Source organism: Pseudorasbora parva, chromosome 17 (genome assembly GCF_024679245.1).
Source record: "Pseudorasbora parva isolate DD20220531a chromosome 17, ASM2467924v1, whole genome shotgun sequence".
Classification (NCBI taxonomy): Eukaryota; Metazoa; Chordata; class Actinopteri; order Cypriniformes; family Gobionidae; genus Pseudorasbora; species Pseudorasbora parva.
In genome coordinates, this window is record NC_090188.1 from 43,845,447 (window position 1) to 43,864,138 (window position 18,692).

Here is an 18,692-nt window from a genome sequence, read left to right on the forward strand (position 1 = left end):
GTTGTGGCTTTGTTTGAAAATATTTTCATAGGCAAAATGGGGCTAAAAAGAGACAACATTGTGTCTTAAATGTAGTTGTAATATTGTGGTTGTGGAGCTGGAGGGAAGGAGAACAATGGCAAAGCCTGAGGATCAGTGGACCCCAGCAGAGCCAGGGATTCGGAGGACTTCGGAGCTGGAGGACTGGAGAAGCAGGGCCATGCTGCAGGATTGGAGACCCAAGGTGTAACCGGAAGATAGAAGGACCAAGGGGGCTCTGAGGATCAGAAGAAAGAGGCAGAGCAAAAGGGCTGAAGGTCTGGAAGTCTAAGGATGAGGGACAACTGTGAAGCCAAGGATTCGGAAGGCCGAGGTGGAGAAGGTGGGGGGAAGACCAGGGTGGAGCTGGAGGACTGGAGGAGCAGGGCCATGCTGCAGGATTGGAGACCCAAGGTGGAACTGGAGGATCTGAGAACCAAGGTGCATCCAGGAAATCAGAAAAAAAGAGGTGGAGCTGGTAGGAATGAGGGCAACAGTGGAGCCAAAGTAATGGAGGAAGCCAACAGAGCAAAAGTGGTGTAGATCCTGAAGTCCAGAAGTGCCAGTAGAGCAAAAGGATGAGACACCGCTGCGGAGCCAGAAGGACGAAGAGCCATGGTGGAGCCAAGGGTTTGTAGGTGGGATCAGGGGATCAGAGTGCCAAAGATGTGGAGGTCAAAAGGTCTTAGGCATAGGTTAAGACTTGGATGACAACAGTGAATCTGGCAAGCCAGGAGACCATGGCCGCACTGGTGAAGCCAGACAATCGGGGAGAGCTGGCAGAGCAGGAGGATGATGAGAAGTCAGAGGAGCCAATAAAGACCCTGGCGGAGTTGGTGGTGGAGGAAGGACTAGGAACACCATGTTAAACGAGAGTGGTGTCTAAGCAGATGCGAGAAGTGTTAAACTACACTTATCCAAATTTGTATCATATTTATTATTATTAGGTATTCAAGCAAAACTCAATGTTACTACTGTGTGTTGTTTAGTTGCTGCTCTGATAGGGGCTGTTGACACTCTAGCAGCAGCATGTTTTAATTGACCTACAGGAATATATCAAAATATGGCATTGTGTGTATGTTGCTCTCAGTGCTTAAGCCTAATGTCAACGGTATTTCTATTTGCCCAATGCAAAACAACATTCAAAGTCAACACACTAGTGAATAGGTAGTACTTGGATTTTCTGATTAGTTTGAATCCACTGCATTCCCCCTCGGTAGAAATCGCATTTGCAAGGGCACTGTGGTGTGGTGGAAAAGGTGTGCTTCACTTTCACTTTCGTAAGGGCAGGGGCTCAAGAGCAGTGAGACGTGTTCTCTGAGCGACCAATCACGCTTCAGTCTGACGATCCCATGGACGAGTCTGGGTTTGACCGTCGCCAGGAGAACGGGACTCGCCTGACTGCATTGTGTCAAGTGTAAAGTTTGGTGAAGGGGGGATTTTGGTGTGGGGTTGTTTTTTAGGGGTTGGGCATGGCCCCTTAGTTCCAGTGAAAGGAACTCGTAATGCTTCACCAAAAGATTTTGGACAATTTTATGCTCCCAACTTTGTGGGATCAGTTTGTGGACGGCCCCTTCCTGTCCCAGCATGACTGCGCTCCAGTGCACAAAGTGTCGGCCCATAAAGACATGGATGAGGAGTTTGGTGTGGAGGAACTGGACTGGCCTGCTCAGAGTCCTGAGCTCAACCCGATAGAACAGCTTTGGGATGAATTAGAGCGGAGACTGAGAGCCAGGCCGTCTCGTCCAACATCAGTGCCTGACCCCACAAATGAGCTTCTAGAAAAATGGGCAAAAATCCCCATAAACACACTCCTAAACCTTGAGGAAAGCCTTCCCAGAAGAGCTGGCGCTGTTAGAGAGGGTGGGCCGACTCCAGATTAAACCCCACGGGTTAACAATGGGATGGCATTAAAGTTCACGTGCATGTAAAGGCAGTACTTTTGACAATAGTGTTTATGTATAGGCATTTTGCATCATTCAAATAAGCTTCATCATGCAGTGAAAGTGTGCACTATTAAAGCCTTTTTTTGTTTGGGTAATAAAAGTAATTCACATAATTGATAATGTCAGCTCCCATGTCATTAAAACAACAATTACAATATTATCCTGATGATAGCGTACATATCGCAAACTCCTGCTTGATGCTTTGGCTTGTTATGGAACTGTTTTAATTGAGGGATAATAAATATTAGAATACTAACTAGTGTCTGAAATATATGTTACTATTAACGGACATATAAAAATGCTCAGATTTGTGCTGGATTAAGTGTAGATAGAGTGCATGTATAATTATAGTCGTGTTAGTAACTGTGTGTGGATTTGACCTGTGTTTCAGATGTGAATGAGTGTGATGTGGCTCAGCCGTGCCAGCATCAGTGTTTCAACCTGCTGGGCTCGTACATCTGCCAGTGTGATCCGGGTTATGAACTGGCCCCGGATTCAGTCTCTTGTGTGGGTCAGTGAATGTTCCTCTGCTTGATTTGAGGACACACACTTCTCTCTCGAGGCCATTCGTTTAAACGCAGTCAAACACGCTCAGTGCTTAGATAGTTATGAGAGCTGCCAAAAGGGCTGAAAAACTTAATTTAAATAAAAAAAATAATTCAAAGATTTCCACTATAGGAAAAGATAAGTGAACACAAGATTTATAAATCAACAGTCCACAAGAGGGCGCAATGAATACACACAAATCAAACAACAAAGGGTTTTGACAAAAGTGCACGTATCATATTTCAGTCTACAGAAATAACAAAGTGCTGAAATAAAGCAAATATTCATATGAACATTTTACATATTCATTAAAATATGCATCAATATTTAACAAAGGAAATTGTCTGTGATCCAGTGTGTTGTTACAGAAAAATCACATTCATAACGCGACATTCTGACTATAGCACATCAATTGCATATTACATATATTTGCTTTGTATATTTGTGATTAATTTCACTTGCTTGATCATATGCAATATGTGTTTATTTACTAAACAAAACTGAAACGCATTTGCATATAAAATACGTCAGATTTTCACATTTAAATTGGACGGCAGTACAAAATATCAGCTAGATTGTTCTCTGCCTTGTGTTAGACAAAGCTCATGATGCCTTTCGTCCAGTCACCTTTAGTCACGTTTCAATTCTGCTGTAAAGCAGCTTTTTAAAAAAAACAATAGAGTCATTATTCAGATCAAATCATTTCAGTGCTGATTCAGTTAACTGAGCAAAGTTTACCAATTATTAAATAAGCTCAGTTCAGCTAAAAGCAGCTCTACAGAAGACAACAGTGTGGTTATTCAGCTTAAATCAGTCCATTATCATCTGATAGTGCCAGTGCAGTCAGATCAGTAAATGTATGTAAATGAGTTGTGTGTTGTTCTGGTGTGTGTCCAGACACAGACGAGTGTGCGTTCTCCAGCTACATGTGCCAGTATGTGTGTATGAACAGCCCGGGTGGATATTCCTGCACCTGCCCAGAGGGATATCAGCTGCAGAGAACAAGAATGTGTCAAGGTACCGGCCTCCTCCTTCGTAAAATATAACACTCGTCTTTGCCTGGCCTCTTCTCTATCATCCACACCCAGATATTTCACAGCAGAGCAAGATGGCCAGGAATTCACTGCAATGTTGCTTCACCCCCTGTTACTTTTATTCCTTTAATCGATACAGTATGCATGAAACCTAAAGGCGGGTTAGTTGTTCATCAAAATGGATTTTCCATGGGCAATATTACACTCTTAGAAAAAAAAATCATGGTTTTCTAAATAGAGCTCAGTTTTTAATAACTTGTTATGCCAGAAAGGTTCTATATAAGGAGAAATGTCTTAAAGGATTGCGTAATACAGGTTACTATTTCAATTTTTCTGGTGATGAAATATGTTTTGAGCTGTTGAAGTAATTGATGAAGAACAGGAGAGATGTGCTCATCTGAAGAGGGTTCTAGGAATTATCCGGGTGGGTTTATGGAGAAGTTTGAGATGTAACTCAAATAGGACATGTGTAAGATGACTGCTGTTCTGTAAGAGGAACCATAAACTGGCCCAGTGACATTATTAACTCTTTTCCCACCATTGACAGAATGTTCCAGCTGTCCGTGTTTTCACTGTTATAACTTTTACACATCTTCTGAAAGAGTACAGAATCTCCTGATCAAAACACAGAAGAAGAAGATGCACAAACAAACAATCTCATATGTAAGCAGATCCACATGTAAAATAACACGATCATCAACATTAAAGGTGCCCTAGAATGAAAAATTGAATTAACCTTACCATGGTGAAATGATAAGAGTTCAGTCCATGGACAACACATACTGTGAGTCTCAAACACCATTGAGCTCCTCCTTCTGATGTAAATCTTGTGAATCAAAAACACCACAGAAAAAACAGGCGATTCTCAACATAAACCCAACCGTGACGCAAGCGCTGGGGATCATTAATATGCTCGCCGCCAACATTTGCATCTGTCCAAATATGTTCATTATCAGGCGGAACTGACGGAGCCGGATCATCAGAACAAGCTGCTCATATGGACTTCATGTTCAGACTGGAGATGGGAGGACTTTTCTACCCTTCCCACAGATAAAAAATCTCACCAGTCATGGTTGAGGTTTATTATAGTCGGATCCCACAACAATTTAATTTAAGATTGTTCGTTTGTTCAGCCCATTTCAGGCAAATTTCGCTCAGCGTCTTAAACTGAAGAAAGGGGCTATTTAACCGTAGATACTTTGCTTACAGATCATTCACTCGATCCTTCTAGCAAACGTCACCTTTTCCACCATAAGTTAAAACGACAGTCATTTGAGGCTATTCATTTAGTAAAAATATAAGTTATATATTTATATTTTTGAGAACTGAAGTATGGCGTTTCCTATGATGTTTCTGCCTATTTGTATTTCAGATTAAGCGACATCACAGTCACTGCGTAACGTTAGCCTACATTGTGACTAACGTTATATAAACATGCAATATCGCTGACGAAAAAAGACAAGTCTAAAATGTAGACTGAACGACACTTTACGCAGAACATCTCAAATGGAGATTGATAAAATACAGCTTACTTGTTTATTGGTGTTTTCAGATCATCCGCGCGTGAGAGAGAGAAAGAGAGCTCGTATGCATGTGGTTGCCAGATTGGACATGTTTAGGTAAAACACCTGATAGTATACAGGTTTCTTTTCACAGAAAAGCTCTGTTTGGGGGATTTAAATTACTGAAATCTGGCAACCGCACGAATGTGAGCTCTTTCACGCGCGCGCATGATCTGTAAACACCAATAAACAAGTAAGCTGTATTTGATCAATCTCCATTTGAGATGTTCTGCTTAAAGTGTCGTTCAGTCGGTCTGTGTTCTGTCAGAACTCACGAGCCGATTCGCTGAACTGCTGTGAGCTGCTGAAATAAGCCAATCAGAGCAGAGCTCCACATTAATATTCATTAATATTCAAGGCAAAAACAGAGCATTACATCCCAGGGAAATTGTATAGGGTTGTAAATGGACCTTTTTTTGTAAATGGACAATTTTTGCCCTTAAATAAGCCACACACCCTCTATGTAGATATCAGAGAACAATTTAACATATTGTTTCAACTCATTCTAGGGCATCTTTAAAAAGCATATAAATCAAAACTGCCTAGTGTTACTGAATGAAATATGGACCTATATGAGCTCTAGGACTGTTAAGCTTTGAGGCGTTAATGGACTCCATCTGTGTTTTGGTGATTTTCTCTGCTTTTGCAAAATGTTGCTCATTTTATGAAATATCCCCACATTCAAGTGTTGATTATAAAAAGGATGCATTAAGATAGAATAAAATTTGTTTTTCTTTCATTGTTTCATTGCATGTTAAGATATTCATACAACAAAGTATTCTTGGGCCATAACATTTTGCGAAAATGTTCAATAATGCTGGCATTGGCTGGCAATGTTTTTCACAAATGCTGGTGGGAAAAGAGTTAACGTGTGTTTCAAATGACAAACTACACTCAAACACTCAAACACTCAAACACTTAACCTAAGAAGACATGGAAATTATGGAATTATCAATAGTAAGTAAAACGTTGTCCAAATTGGATTTAGTGCCAATAAGAAGAACCTGTTTTATCAGTATTTAGCTTGAGAACATTGCACGAGCACCAGGATTTGATCTCATCTAAACAGTCTAAGAGGGAAGAAGAAGGGTAGAACTGGGCTTGGAGGATATATAGAGCTGAGTGGCATCTGCATATCAGTGGAAATTAATACCAAATTTCCTAAAAAAATATGACTAGGAGGTAATAGACAATAAATAAAAGAGGGCCCAAGACAGAGCCTTGAGGAACACCAGTGGCAGCACATAAAGAATATGATCTGAAAGCTTTACGTCAACAAACTGACCAGACAAATAGGATCTAAACCAAGTGAGATGGACACCAGTAATACCAACAGAGATTAATATATCTCAAAGAACTTGTTTAGAATTGGTCACACTTAAATCAAGCAAGACGAGTATAGTTAAGGGTCCAGAATCAGACCATTGGTCACTTGTACTGTTGCTGTGTAATGGACAGAAACCAGACCGGACCAGATGGGCAGACCTGAACTGGAACAATCTTTCCAATATTTTTGAAATAAATGATAAATTAGATCAAAGTTGGCAAACTGACCCTTAAGCATTGGAGTTATTTCGGCAGTCTTAGGAGATGAAAGAACAATAGAGCGAGTTGTTTGGAAGTTGTAAGTTTGGAAGTTGTACTGCATTCTCATATATTATTGACACATTGCTAATCACAATATTTTCTCCGGAATGGAAGACATCAACGAGTGTGAAACGGGCCATGAGTGCAGGGAAGATGAGATGTGCTGGAACTATTATGGAGGTCATCGCTGTTACCCTCAGAACCCGTGTCAGGAGCCGTACACGCTGACAGCAGAAAAGTAAGATGGACTAGAGATGAAGAGCACAGACACCCACCAGAGACACTAAGTTTTGACTTAATGCATTAAAGCATGGAAAACAAGAGTCATCTTCTTGCTTTGATTCCTAGCCGGTGTTCGTGCCAGTCTGCGGGTGCGTGTCGAGGCCTGCCGCAGTCTATAGTTCACAAATACATGAGCCTCCATTCAGAGCGCAGCGTACCGGCAGACATCTTTCAGATTCAAGCCACAAACATCTTCCCCAGCGCTCACTACACCTTCAGAATCAAAGCTGGCAATGAGGGAGGAGAGTTCTTCCTTAGGGTGAGTAACCAACACAAGCTCTCTCTCTCTCTCTCTCTCTCTCTCTCTCTCTCTCTCTCTCTCTCTCTCTCTCTCTCTCTCGCATAGACACACATTAAGGCCGGAGACACACTGCAAGCGTGGCGTGTCTGCTGCGTGTCATCCGCGGGGCGGCCGCCTGGCGTTTTCTCTGTCTTTGCACACCAGAAGCGTGCCTGAAGCGGCGCTGCTGCTGGGATTAATGTACGGGGAAGCCCTATACTTCATGTTAAATATAAATATATTGCCTATTGATACAGCAAAGACAACGTCGGCAGTAGCCTATTGACCATACATATATATGGTATTGACGGCAAAATAGGCTACGCAATATTTCGTTCTGTATTGACAGGTTTAATATTTCAAAATCGATAATTATGTTGTTTTTTATTATTACAAGTAGGCCTATATCTGCATTTATGTTAACATACAGACTTTCAAACATGAAAATGTCATTTATTAATATGTATTCGTGTCAAAATGGCATATAAACATCTTTTCCTATGCTATTTTGCCTAGAAACGCTTCCAACACGTTCGCGTGAAAAATAGGCGTCTCTTCTATTTGAAGCATGCACGCGTTTTCTGCGCGGCTGACGCAGGCAGTATGCAAGCTCTAACCGGTTAACATGAGAGCCGAAATAAAAACGGACACGCCACGCAGCCGAGACGCTCACGGCACGCTTGCAGTGTGTCCCCGGGCCTTAAGAGAGAGAAAAGCAGCAAATACTACAAAAAGATTGATACAAATTAAATGTAGACTAGGTTTAAAGGTCAGATTGTATTCATGTTTAATAGTCTGGCAGTTCCAGAGCCACACACTAACCTAAGTGTCACTAACCTTTGTGGATGCGATGTCTAATAAAATGTTGTTCCGGTGACTTTAATTGTTTTCCACACATTCTTTTGCATCTATCTAATAAATCCAAATGTGATTACATATGGCACGATGGATCCTGTCATGTTTTTATGGGACTCTTATGATATTTCATTAAAGGCTTGAGTTGTTTTGGGTGTTTTTTGTTGAGTCGAGCCTGAAGCCTCATTAAATGAGTCACTAACTCGAGCGGCCATCATTGGCACCTACAGCCATTTCTTTTGCAGATTCTTTCAGTCAAACCATATTCTTGGCTGTTTTAAACATGTGGTGGCTTAATATTTCTCATTGTAAATGTGTTATTAGTCAAAACATAATATTTTATTTACATATAGCACTTTATATAGTACAGATTGTTTCAAAGCAGCTTTACATCATGCAAACGGTTCGTGCTCTTGTTCAGCTGAAGTCAGTTCAGATCTGTGATTTGACCACTGGGTGGTGCTGTAGGCCAATGAAATGAGCACATTCAGTGTGACTGGTCACATGGTGCATTCAGTCTTTCCATCTTCTCACATTTCAAGTTAGAAAAGGTAATGCTCACCAAGTTTATTTGTGAAGTGCATTTTCCAGACGAAATTCAGTTTGGTTTTCCCAATGGCACAACATCAAATATACACAGATTAGGCATAACATTATGACCACTAACAGGTGATGTGAATAACCCAGATGATCTCTTCTGTTAGTGGGTGGGATATATTAGGCAGCAAGTGAACATTTAGTCCTCAGAGTTGATGTGTGTGAAGCAGGAGAAATGGGCAAGCGTAAGGATTTGAGCGAGTTTGGCCAGATTGTGACGGCTAGACGACTGGGTCAGAGCATCTCCAAAACTGCAGCTCTTGTGGGCTGTTCCCGGTCTGCAGTGGTCAGTATCTATCAAAAGTGCTCCAAGGAAGGACCAGTGGAGAACCGGCCACAGGGTCACGGGCGGCCAAGGCTCATTGATGACCGTGGGGAGCGAAGGCTGGCCCGTGGGGTCCGATCAGACGAGCTACTGGAGCTCAAACTGCTCCAGAAGTTAATGCTGGTTCTGATAGAAAGCTGTCAGAATACACAGAGCAGCTCAGTTTGAGGCGTATGGGGCGGCATAGGGTGACCTCTGACCCCTGACCCCGCCGAAAGCACCAACAGTGACGCTCCACCTACCTAAGCATTGCTGAGACCATGTTCAGCCTTTGATGGAAACGGTATTCTGGTGGCTGTGGCTCTTCCAGCAGGATAATGCTCCTGACACAAGTTGACTCCTTTGTTCACTTCAGACTGCTCCATTTATTCTTTATTTTAAGGTGACATAGTTACACATTACTCCATGTACTTAACAGTAAATATTGCATATATTACAAGTAACTAACCCTAACCCTAAAATCTAAAAATAAATGTGCTGCCCCATTAATTTCTGGTACCATAATTGATGGATTTTGAGGACAGATTTGTGAATATTCCTGATTTGTGTGTGTTTGTGTTTTCTTGCATTAGCGCTTCAGCAGCGTCGGTGCGATGCTGGTCTTGACCAAATCCCTGGAGGGTCCGCTGGAGCTCATGGTGGATCTGGAGATGATCACTCAACACACACTGATGAACTATCGCTCCAGCTCTTTACTGCGGCTCACCATCATCGTGGGACCCTACGCTTTCTAACACTTCCGCTGCTTCTCACGGTTAAACATATCAGGCACGCTTGCATTAAAGTCACAGCCAACGATGGCAAGGCGTTATCAGGGTTTCTGCGGGTCTTAAACAGTCTTAAATTTGACCTTCCACTATTGAAGGTCTTAAAAATGTCTTAAATTGGAGCAGAAAGTCTTAAATTCAATAAAAAAGAAAACCTCTTTCATAGGGCCCAACATTAAATTTTTTGTTAAACGTTTAATAAATTGCTGTTAAACTGTCTGATTTCAATTAATTAGACATGCTTTTTGATCAATACAATTTAATTTAAATATTAAAACAGAGCCCAGAAAAATTTAAACGGAATAAACTATAAAACAAAAAATAAATTAATAAAATACATTTCAAAGGGCCCTAAATTGAATTGCATGAACTGCAAAAAAAATGTATCTGGGATTTTTCCAGTACAAATATCCAAACATCCTTAAATCAAGAGACATTTACTTGAGACGCAAAATGAAAAAATTAAGTCTTGAGAAATAAAACAAAGTTAAGTGAGTTTATGGCTAAAACAAGACCAATATCTGTCATTGCGTATGGAAATAACTTGCATTTGAATTAAGTTGATTTTTATGACCCCATCTGAAGATATTTGATCTTCTTTTAATCATAAAATCTATTTCTTAAACTGTAAGCTTTTTTTGTAAAATGAGTTATAAAGTTATGGAGATCTGTTAGAAATTGTATTTTATTTTTTAACTTTGAGTTGTTGCTAATACGGATCATTCACATTTAGAGAACATATTGACATGTTCCCTCCAATTTATTCCTTACATTTTCTTTAAATGTTTTTAAACCGGTCTTAAATGTACCCTCATTAAACCTGCAGAAACCCTGTTATGCACTTTTGTCTTGCAGTCATCATAAAATAAACTGACTCTTATTCAGGGCTCCAGACTGCCACTAAAATGGTTTTCCTCAGATAATATCATCATCGTCTAGGGTCGTGGCGTAGAGGGGTCATGCTCGGTACAGTAATGTGTTCATCCACAGAATGGATGACTGAGCTTTGAGCTCAGCAATTATTGAGGTTCAAGCAATTAATTCCTTTAAGCACATATGCGTAAAAATGTATTATATTTTATTTAGCAAGCCTGTAACCACTTAGATCATAGATGGAAAAGACAGGCAATTTACTAAGAAGAAATGTGTTTTTTAAAGGTTTTTTGACAGTTATAACACCACCTCTTCCTGATTTACACCCCTTTGTTTAGGTGTCCTCAGAGTGTGCCCACAAACAATGACAATAGAGTTTCAGCGCTTGAAACCCTAAATATATGAAGGATGGGGGTGATGTTTAGTCTCACATACACACACACACACACATACACACACTCTACTGCACGCTTGCCAAAGTCATAATCTAAGGCTGCGTCTACATTCATCTGGACACATTTAAAGACAGCAGTTTTGTTTGGAAATGCTCCCCGTCCACACTAGCGTTTCCCATCAACACTGACACATCTGAAAGCGCTTCAATCGTCTCACTGCACGTGTGTGAATCATAATGAACGCTGACTGAGATGATACTGAGAAACCAGACGTAATACATCGCTCACACTATTCTTCTGGCACAGTCATTAACAAAATGTCTCGCTCATTACTTTATAATGCATAGGCTTTCAGGCCTTGGTTTATTAATTGTCCCTTTATTTTTTGACAAACTCAAAGTTCAAATTAATCATATTAATTTTTTTCACAAGTCTGGAGCCCTGCTAATTTAAGAAACCGCACACACATTATTCCAGTATCGCGTATAAATGTTCCGGCACATGGTAGCACTTGTAATTCATTGATGTGAAGGTTTACGTTACTGATAGACTCTTTCTTTTTGTTTTGCTTTCATTTGTTGAACATTGTTTCTTCATTGTTTAACAATACATCTAACAAACACTTGTATGTAAAACAAAAAGCTTTAAAATTGAACTTTTTTATACTTTTTATACTTTTTTACTTTAATATAAATGTTAAAATAGTGGTCATGCTGTATGATAAAGGGGGTATCTGTATTTTGCCAGTAAACCTTGTGAGCTCCCACATATTAAACGTTCGCTCAGTACAGGTATCATATGATGGGTTAGTTACAGTATGTTAACCTGCAGTATGATTTGCACTGATGACAATAACCGAACTCTGGCTTTGCATTCATTCATAATTCATCTGCTCTGCTTTTAAATAAACACTTTATCCTGAAATAATTATCTAGATGAAACACAGATGTCCATATCCACATCTCAGAGTCTTTAACAAGGATGGAAAAATACAACATTTAAAAAACTATTTCATGTTGTATTAACATTATTGTTAATAATAGAGCTTTTTATTTTTTATTAAAATGTATTTTAATTGTTGACAATGACTATTTGTAATCTTTTTGTACTCACTTTAACACAGTTTAAAAAAACAGTGACATTAAAACGGGACTATATATACCGGGCTCGCACCACCAAGTCCTAAAGTCTTAAATCTAGGGGTCTCAGCTCCACCAAGTCCAGTGGTCTCAGCTCCACCAAGTCCAGTGGTCTCAGCTCCACCAAGTCCAGTGGTCTCAGCTCCACCAAGTCCAGTGGTCTCAGCTCCACCAAGTCCAGTGGTCTCAGCTCCACCAAGTCCAGTGGTCTCAGCTCCACCAAGTACAGTGGTCTCAGCTCCACCATGTCCAGCGGTCTCAGCTCCACCAAGTCCAGTGGTCTCAGCTTCCCCAAGTCCAGCGGTCTCAGCTCCACCAAGTCCAGTGGTCTCAGCTCCACCAAGTCCAGTGGTCTCAGCTCCACCAAGTCCAGTGGTCTCAGCTCCACCAAGTCCAGTGGTCTCAGCTTCCCCAAGTCCAGCGGTCTCAGCTCCACCAAGTCCAGTGGTCTCAGCTTCCTCAAGTCCAGTGGTCTCAGCTCCACCAAGTACAGTGGTCTCAGCTTCACCAAGTCCAGTGGTCTCAGCTTCCCCAAGTCCAGCGGTCTCAGCTCCACCAAGTCCAGTGGTCTCAGCTCCACCAAGTCCAGTGGTCTCAGCTTCCCCAAGTCCAGTGGTCTCAGCTCCACCAAGTCCAGCGGTCTCAGCTCCACCAAGTCCAGTGGTCTCAGCTCCACCAAGTCCAGTGGTCTCAGCTCCACCAAGTCCAGTGGTCTCAGCTCCACCAAGTCCAGTGGTCTCAGCTCCACCAAGTCCAGCGGTCTCAGCTCCACCATGTCCAGTGGTCTCAGCTCCACCAAGTCCAGTGGTCTCAGCTTCCTCAAGTCCAGTGGTCTCAGCTCCACCAAGTCCAGTGGTCTCAGCTTCCTCAAGTCCAGTGGTCTCAGCTCCACCAAGTCCAGTGGTCTCAGCTTCCCCATGTCCAGCGGTCTCAGCTCCACCAAGTCCAGTGGTCTCAGCTCCCCCATGTCCAGCGGTCTCAGCTCCACCAAGTCCAGTGGTCTCAGCTTCCCCAAGTCCAGTGGTCTCAGCTCCACCAAGTCCAGTGGTCTCAGCTTCCCCAAGTCCAGCGGTCTCAGCTTCCCCAAGTCCAGCGGTCTCAGCTCCACCAAGTCCAGTGGTCTCAGCTCCACCAAGTCCAGTGGTCTCAGCTCCACCAAGTCCAGTGGTCTCAGCTCCACCATGTCCAGTGGTCTCAGCTCCACCAAGTACAGTGGTCTCAGCTCCACCAAGTACAGTGGTCTCAGCTCCACCAAGTCCAGTGGTCTCAGCTCCACCAAGTCCAGTGGTCTCAGCTCCACCAAGTCCAGTGGTCTCAGCTCCACCAAGTCCAGTGGTCTCAGCTCCACCATGTCCAGTGGTCTCAGCTCCACCATGTCCAGTGGTCTCAGCTCCACCAAGTCCAGTGGTCTCAGCTCCACCATGTCCAGTGGTCTCAGCTCCACCAAGTCCAGTGATCTCAGCTCCACCAAGTCCAGTGGTCTCAGCTCCACCAAGTCCAGTGATCTCAGCTCCACCAAGTCCAGTGGTCTCAGCTCCACCAAGTCCAGTGATCTCAGCTCCACCAAGTACAGTGATCTCAGCTCCACCATGTCCAGTGGTCTCAGCTCCATCAAGTCCAGTGGTCTCAGCTCCACCATGTCCAGTGGTCTCAGCTCCACCAAGTCCAGTGGTATCAGCTCCACCATGTCCAGTGGTCTCAGCTCCACCAAGTCCAGTGGTCTCAGCTCCACCAAGTCTCGTGGTCTCAGCTCCACCAAGTCCAGTGGTCTCAGCTCCACCAAGTCCAGTGGTCTCAGCTCCACCAAGTCCAGTGGTCTCAGCTCCACCAAGTCCAGTGGTCTCAGCTCCACCATGTCCAGTGGTCTCAGCTCCACCAAGTCCAGTGGTCTCAGCTCCACCATGTCCAGTGGTCTCAGCTCCACCAAGTCCAGTGGTCTCAGCTCCACCATGTCCAGTGGTCTCAGTTCCACCAAGTCCAGTGTTCTCAGCTCCACCAAGTCCAGTGGTCTCAGCTCCACCAAGTCCAGTGGTCTCAGCTCCAGCAAGTCCAGCGGTCTCAGCTCCACCAAGTCCAGCGGTCTCAGCTCCACCAAGTCCACTGGTCTCAGCTCCACCAAGTCCAGCGGTCTTAGCTCCACCAAGTCCAGTGGTCTCAGCTCCACCAAGTCCAGTGGTCTCAGCTCCACCAAGTCCAGTGGTCTCAGCTCCACCATGTCCAGTGGTCTCAGCTCCACCAAGTCCAGTGGTCTCAGCTCCACCATGTCCAGTGGTCTCAGTTCCACCAAGTCCAGTGTTCTCAGCTCCACCAAGTCCAGTGGTCTCAGCTCCACCAAGTCCAGTGGTCTCAGCTCCAGCAAGTCCAGCGGTCTCAGCTCCACCAAGTCCAGCGGTCTCAGCTCCACCAAGTCCACTGGTCTCAGCTCCACCAAGTCCAGCGGTCTTAGCTCCACCAAGTCCAGTGGTCTCAGCTCCACCAAGTCCAGTGGTCTCAGCTCCACCAAGTCCAGTGGTCTCAGCTCCAGCAAGTCCAGCGGTCTCAGCTCCACCAAGTCCAGCGGTCTCAGCTCCACCAAGTCCACTGGTCTCAGCTCCACCAAGTCCAGCGGTCTTAGCTCCACCAAGTCCAGTGGTCTCAGCTCCACCATGTCCAGTGGTCTCAGCTCCACCATGTCCAGTCGTCTCAGCTCCACCAAGTCCAGTGGTCTTAGCTCCACCAAGTCCAGTGGTCTCAGCTCCACCAAGTCCAGTGGTCTCAGCTCCACCATGTCCAGTGGTCTCAGCTCCACCAAGTCCAGTGGTCTCAGTGCATCTGAGTCAGGGTTACTACCCCCTGTCATTTGCACTGTATGTGATGGCTATCACCATCTTAATTGTTTGGGCTGCACACACTACTAGAGCTCCTCCCGAGGCGGCAGTGTCCGCTTGTGAACTATGTTTTACCTGTGCTCCCTGTTGTCTCAGTCACGGCCATGGAGGCCAGATATTAATTTTCTGTCTGCCCAGTTATAGCCAAGAATTTCGGATCCAGGGTTGGGGAGTAATGAAATACAAGTAACAGCATAATGTAATCAAGATATATATATATATAAAAAAAACTAGTAACTGTAACTCAATGAAGTCACGTCAAAAAACTAAATAATCAGATTACAGTTACATTTAGTAAAAAAATGGAAGTACTATAAGGATTACAATGGTTTAATAAAAAAACTAATAAATCACTATTTTGACATCATGACACTTGATTATAGTTTGTGTTCTGTTGCCACAACCTGATCATAATTCACGTTAGCCACCGACTGGTGCATTCCCAAAATAACACTTGTTTACAATATCGTTAGAATCTTAGAATGAATTAATAATTAATACTGGGTGTGCACAGGATGAACTGCTTGATTGCTTGTAATGTTAATGTAGCTACATCAAATTAATTTTATTAACTGATTCAAATATTCATAATTAAACATAATGAGTTATGAATAATTATTAATTTTTCCCCTTTGAGCTAATTCGCTACACACACTTGCTTGCACTCACTGGATGTATTCTTTCAAATTGAGCTCTCAGTGGCATGGCTGGAGAAGATGTCATAAATCAAATAGCTTTTGTAAGATCTATGTATCATGTATGTTTTCTTCTCTCTTTTGTAATTTTGGTTAATCGTGCAGCCCTACAAGGAGTCTCTTTATATTTTACAAGGCAGACTGAATGATTTCTATCTAGAAAAACCATGGGGTGCTTTTATCAGGTCTAGAGTAAAATGGCTTGAGTTTGGAGATACAAATTCTGCATATTTTTTGGCCTTGAGAAGAAAGTCCAGTGGCAACAAAAACCAAATGTCTTCTTTCCACACTACCAGTCAAAAGTTAGGACACACTTTTACATTCTCTTTAATGGGAAATTGTATCTTAACTTTTGACTGATAGTTTACATCAATAACCTTTTCTAATGACCCTCGCTTGATGCCTTCTCATGTTTTTAAGTTTGATCAAAAACTGTATAGCCTACCTCTTTATTTAAACCTTGTGCTACATATTTATTCTTTCATAAGATTCAGTCAGTGATTCACAAAATCATTGAGTACAGCAGAAAGCTTTGTGAGAAACCTTGTACTTTATCAGTGTTGTGCAAGTTACTTCCAAACTGTAATATATTATAGATTAGTTATTACTGCTATTTAAAAGTAATTCTTTACATTACAATATTACTGTCTCCGAATTGTAATGCGTTACATTATTCCTGTATTACTTTTGAGTTACTTTCACCTAAAATAACTACAGAAGTAACTCTTAACATTCTCAAATGTAGGCTACCAGAGAGCATTTTACATCCTGTAGAAGGAAATATGATGAAGCATAATGACTGTGGGCTATCCAGGCTAACAATAGAGGAAAAAGTGAAAGCTGCAAGAAATCATGACAGACAGAATCACAAAGGATCCAATTCTGTTATATGTATTGTAGAGGTAAAGTGATATATCTGGGTATAGCTTAGATCTGTTCATAGACACAACAGAACTGTGTGTAAACTGTAAGTTATGAAAATATGCGCATTTGTTCTATTCTTATTGTTGCGACATCGATAGTTATTTCGGTTTTAGACAAAGGTTGAATTTGACTAGCCTACGTTCTTGTCCTTATCATTTACATTTAATCAAAAGCAGACGCTTTTATCAAAAACAAGGCCAACAACCTGCAAGAGCTGCAAGAATTCTCAGTTCATGGAGCACAGTACACACATTTTTTTTTTTTTTTTTTTTTTGGGACAAACACAATTTAATGGATAGTTAAGTACTATTCTTTATTGGTCAGGTGCAATTGGAAAATATGTGTCTTAAGATGTTTTTTAAGAATGGCTACAGACTCGGCAGCACGAATTGAGATCGGCAGGTCATTCCACCAGGTGGGAACGGTCCAGGAAAATGTCCGTGAGAGCGATTTCATGCCTCTTTGGGATGGAACAACGATGCGTCACTCACTCGCAGAACGCAAGCTTCTGGAGGGTGTGTAAGTCTGAAGAAGTGAGTTTAGGTATATTGGTGCAGAGCCAGTGGTTGTTTTGTAGGCGAGAACTAGTGCCTTGAATTTGATGCGAGCAGCCATTGGCAACCAGTGCAGTTTGATGAAGAGAGGCGTAACATGCGTTCTCTTCGGCTCATTAAAGACCACTCTCGCCGCTGCATTCTGGACCAGCTGCAAGGGTTTGATAGTGCATGCTGGAAGCTCAGCCAGAAGAGCATTACAATAGTCCAGTCTGGAGAGAACATCTGTGATCACCTTATCTGTGATAAACTCTAAGCAATGCGCATCCATCTCACGAATGTACAGTAGGGATGTGAAGGTGTGGACATTTTCCCACCGGTTAATCAAAGTGTGATGTGACAACACCGGTAATAATGGTGTCTGGGCTTTTAAATGACTAATTCTATCTAACCGAAAGGAACATTCGCACGGCCGCTTCGGGCAGTAATAATGGGAGCGGATGCAAAGGGAGTGCTTCCATATGAACTGAAAATGGGCCAGTGAGCGCACACCGTGAATGACAGCTCGTCAGTAAATGACAGCTCTGTGCGGCCAAGCAGATTTTAGTTTCCGTTTAGAATTAGCCTTCATTATTCTTAATGAAAAACACAACATAATGACAAACTCCCTTTGATAGACGCCAAATCTTCCGCGATCATCTTGTCTGTCAGCTCAAGATCTGACTCCTGCTGCGTTTTTAGGCTACTGCTGAAATTTTGCTGAAATGCTGTGATACCCTGAAATTTTGAATATTCCAATCTAATATGATTTCTGACCTGTAAGGTTGCCAGAATAATAATCTTACACGGTGTGTTAATAGGCCAGAGGAGAACTGGCACCCCGACTGAGTCTGGTTTCTCCCAAGGTTTATTTTTCTCCATCACGCCCTGATGGAGTTTTGGTTCCTTGCCACTGTCGCCTTTGGCTTGGCTTGCTCAGTTGGGGACACTAAAAATATGATTAAAGTTATTCAACTTATTATACAAATAAAATGTATGAATTAGGTCTTATTTAAATCTATAAACTATAATAATGATCTGTCAGCATTGTCTCTCTATGATAAATTAAAATAAGCTGATAACATCACTGTTTACTCCAGTACGGCTGTACAGCCAAATCTAATTTTGTTGCAATATTATCCTGTTTGACACTGTGAAGCTGCTTTGACACAATCGTGATTGTAAAAGCGCTATATAAATAAAGTTGATTGATTGATTGATACTGCGACACGTTTGGATATCATAGCAGACACCTTCAGTTTTTATTTGAACGGTCTGTTCTCTAACTGAACTAAATTACTTTATTACTATAAAAATCAAAACGATGGTGTGCATTAGTCTTATTCTGTCATCTTCACCCAAGTGTTTAGTTTGGCTCAGCAGCGCGCGCCTCTCGTCTGTTCTTCGACGCGCTCACCGTTGTGCTATACTTTGAAACGACAGAGCCTTTAAACCTTCTTTAGCCAC

General features: G+C 42.4%; 1 protein-coding gene across 1 annotated transcript in view; it reads left to right on the plus strand.

Moving 5' to 3' along the window:
• efemp1 (EGF containing fibulin extracellular matrix protein 1) overlaps positions 1-10,612 on the plus strand; it is a 23,102-nt gene extending 12,490 nt beyond the window's left edge. The window contains exons 7-11 of the mRNA XM_067422000.1: positions 2,356-2,475; positions 3,408-3,527; positions 6,808-6,931; positions 7,042-7,234; positions 9,605-10,612. Of these exons, the coding sequence (XP_067278101.1) occupies positions 2,356-2,475; positions 3,408-3,527; positions 6,808-6,931; positions 7,042-7,234; positions 9,605-9,766 (719 nt within the window). The 3' untranslated portion in view covers positions 9,767-10,612. The remainder of the gene's footprint in view (positions 1-2,355; positions 2,476-3,407; positions 3,528-6,807; positions 6,932-7,041; positions 7,235-9,604) is intronic.
• The last annotated feature ends 8,080 nt before the right edge of the window (positions 10,613-18,692 follow it).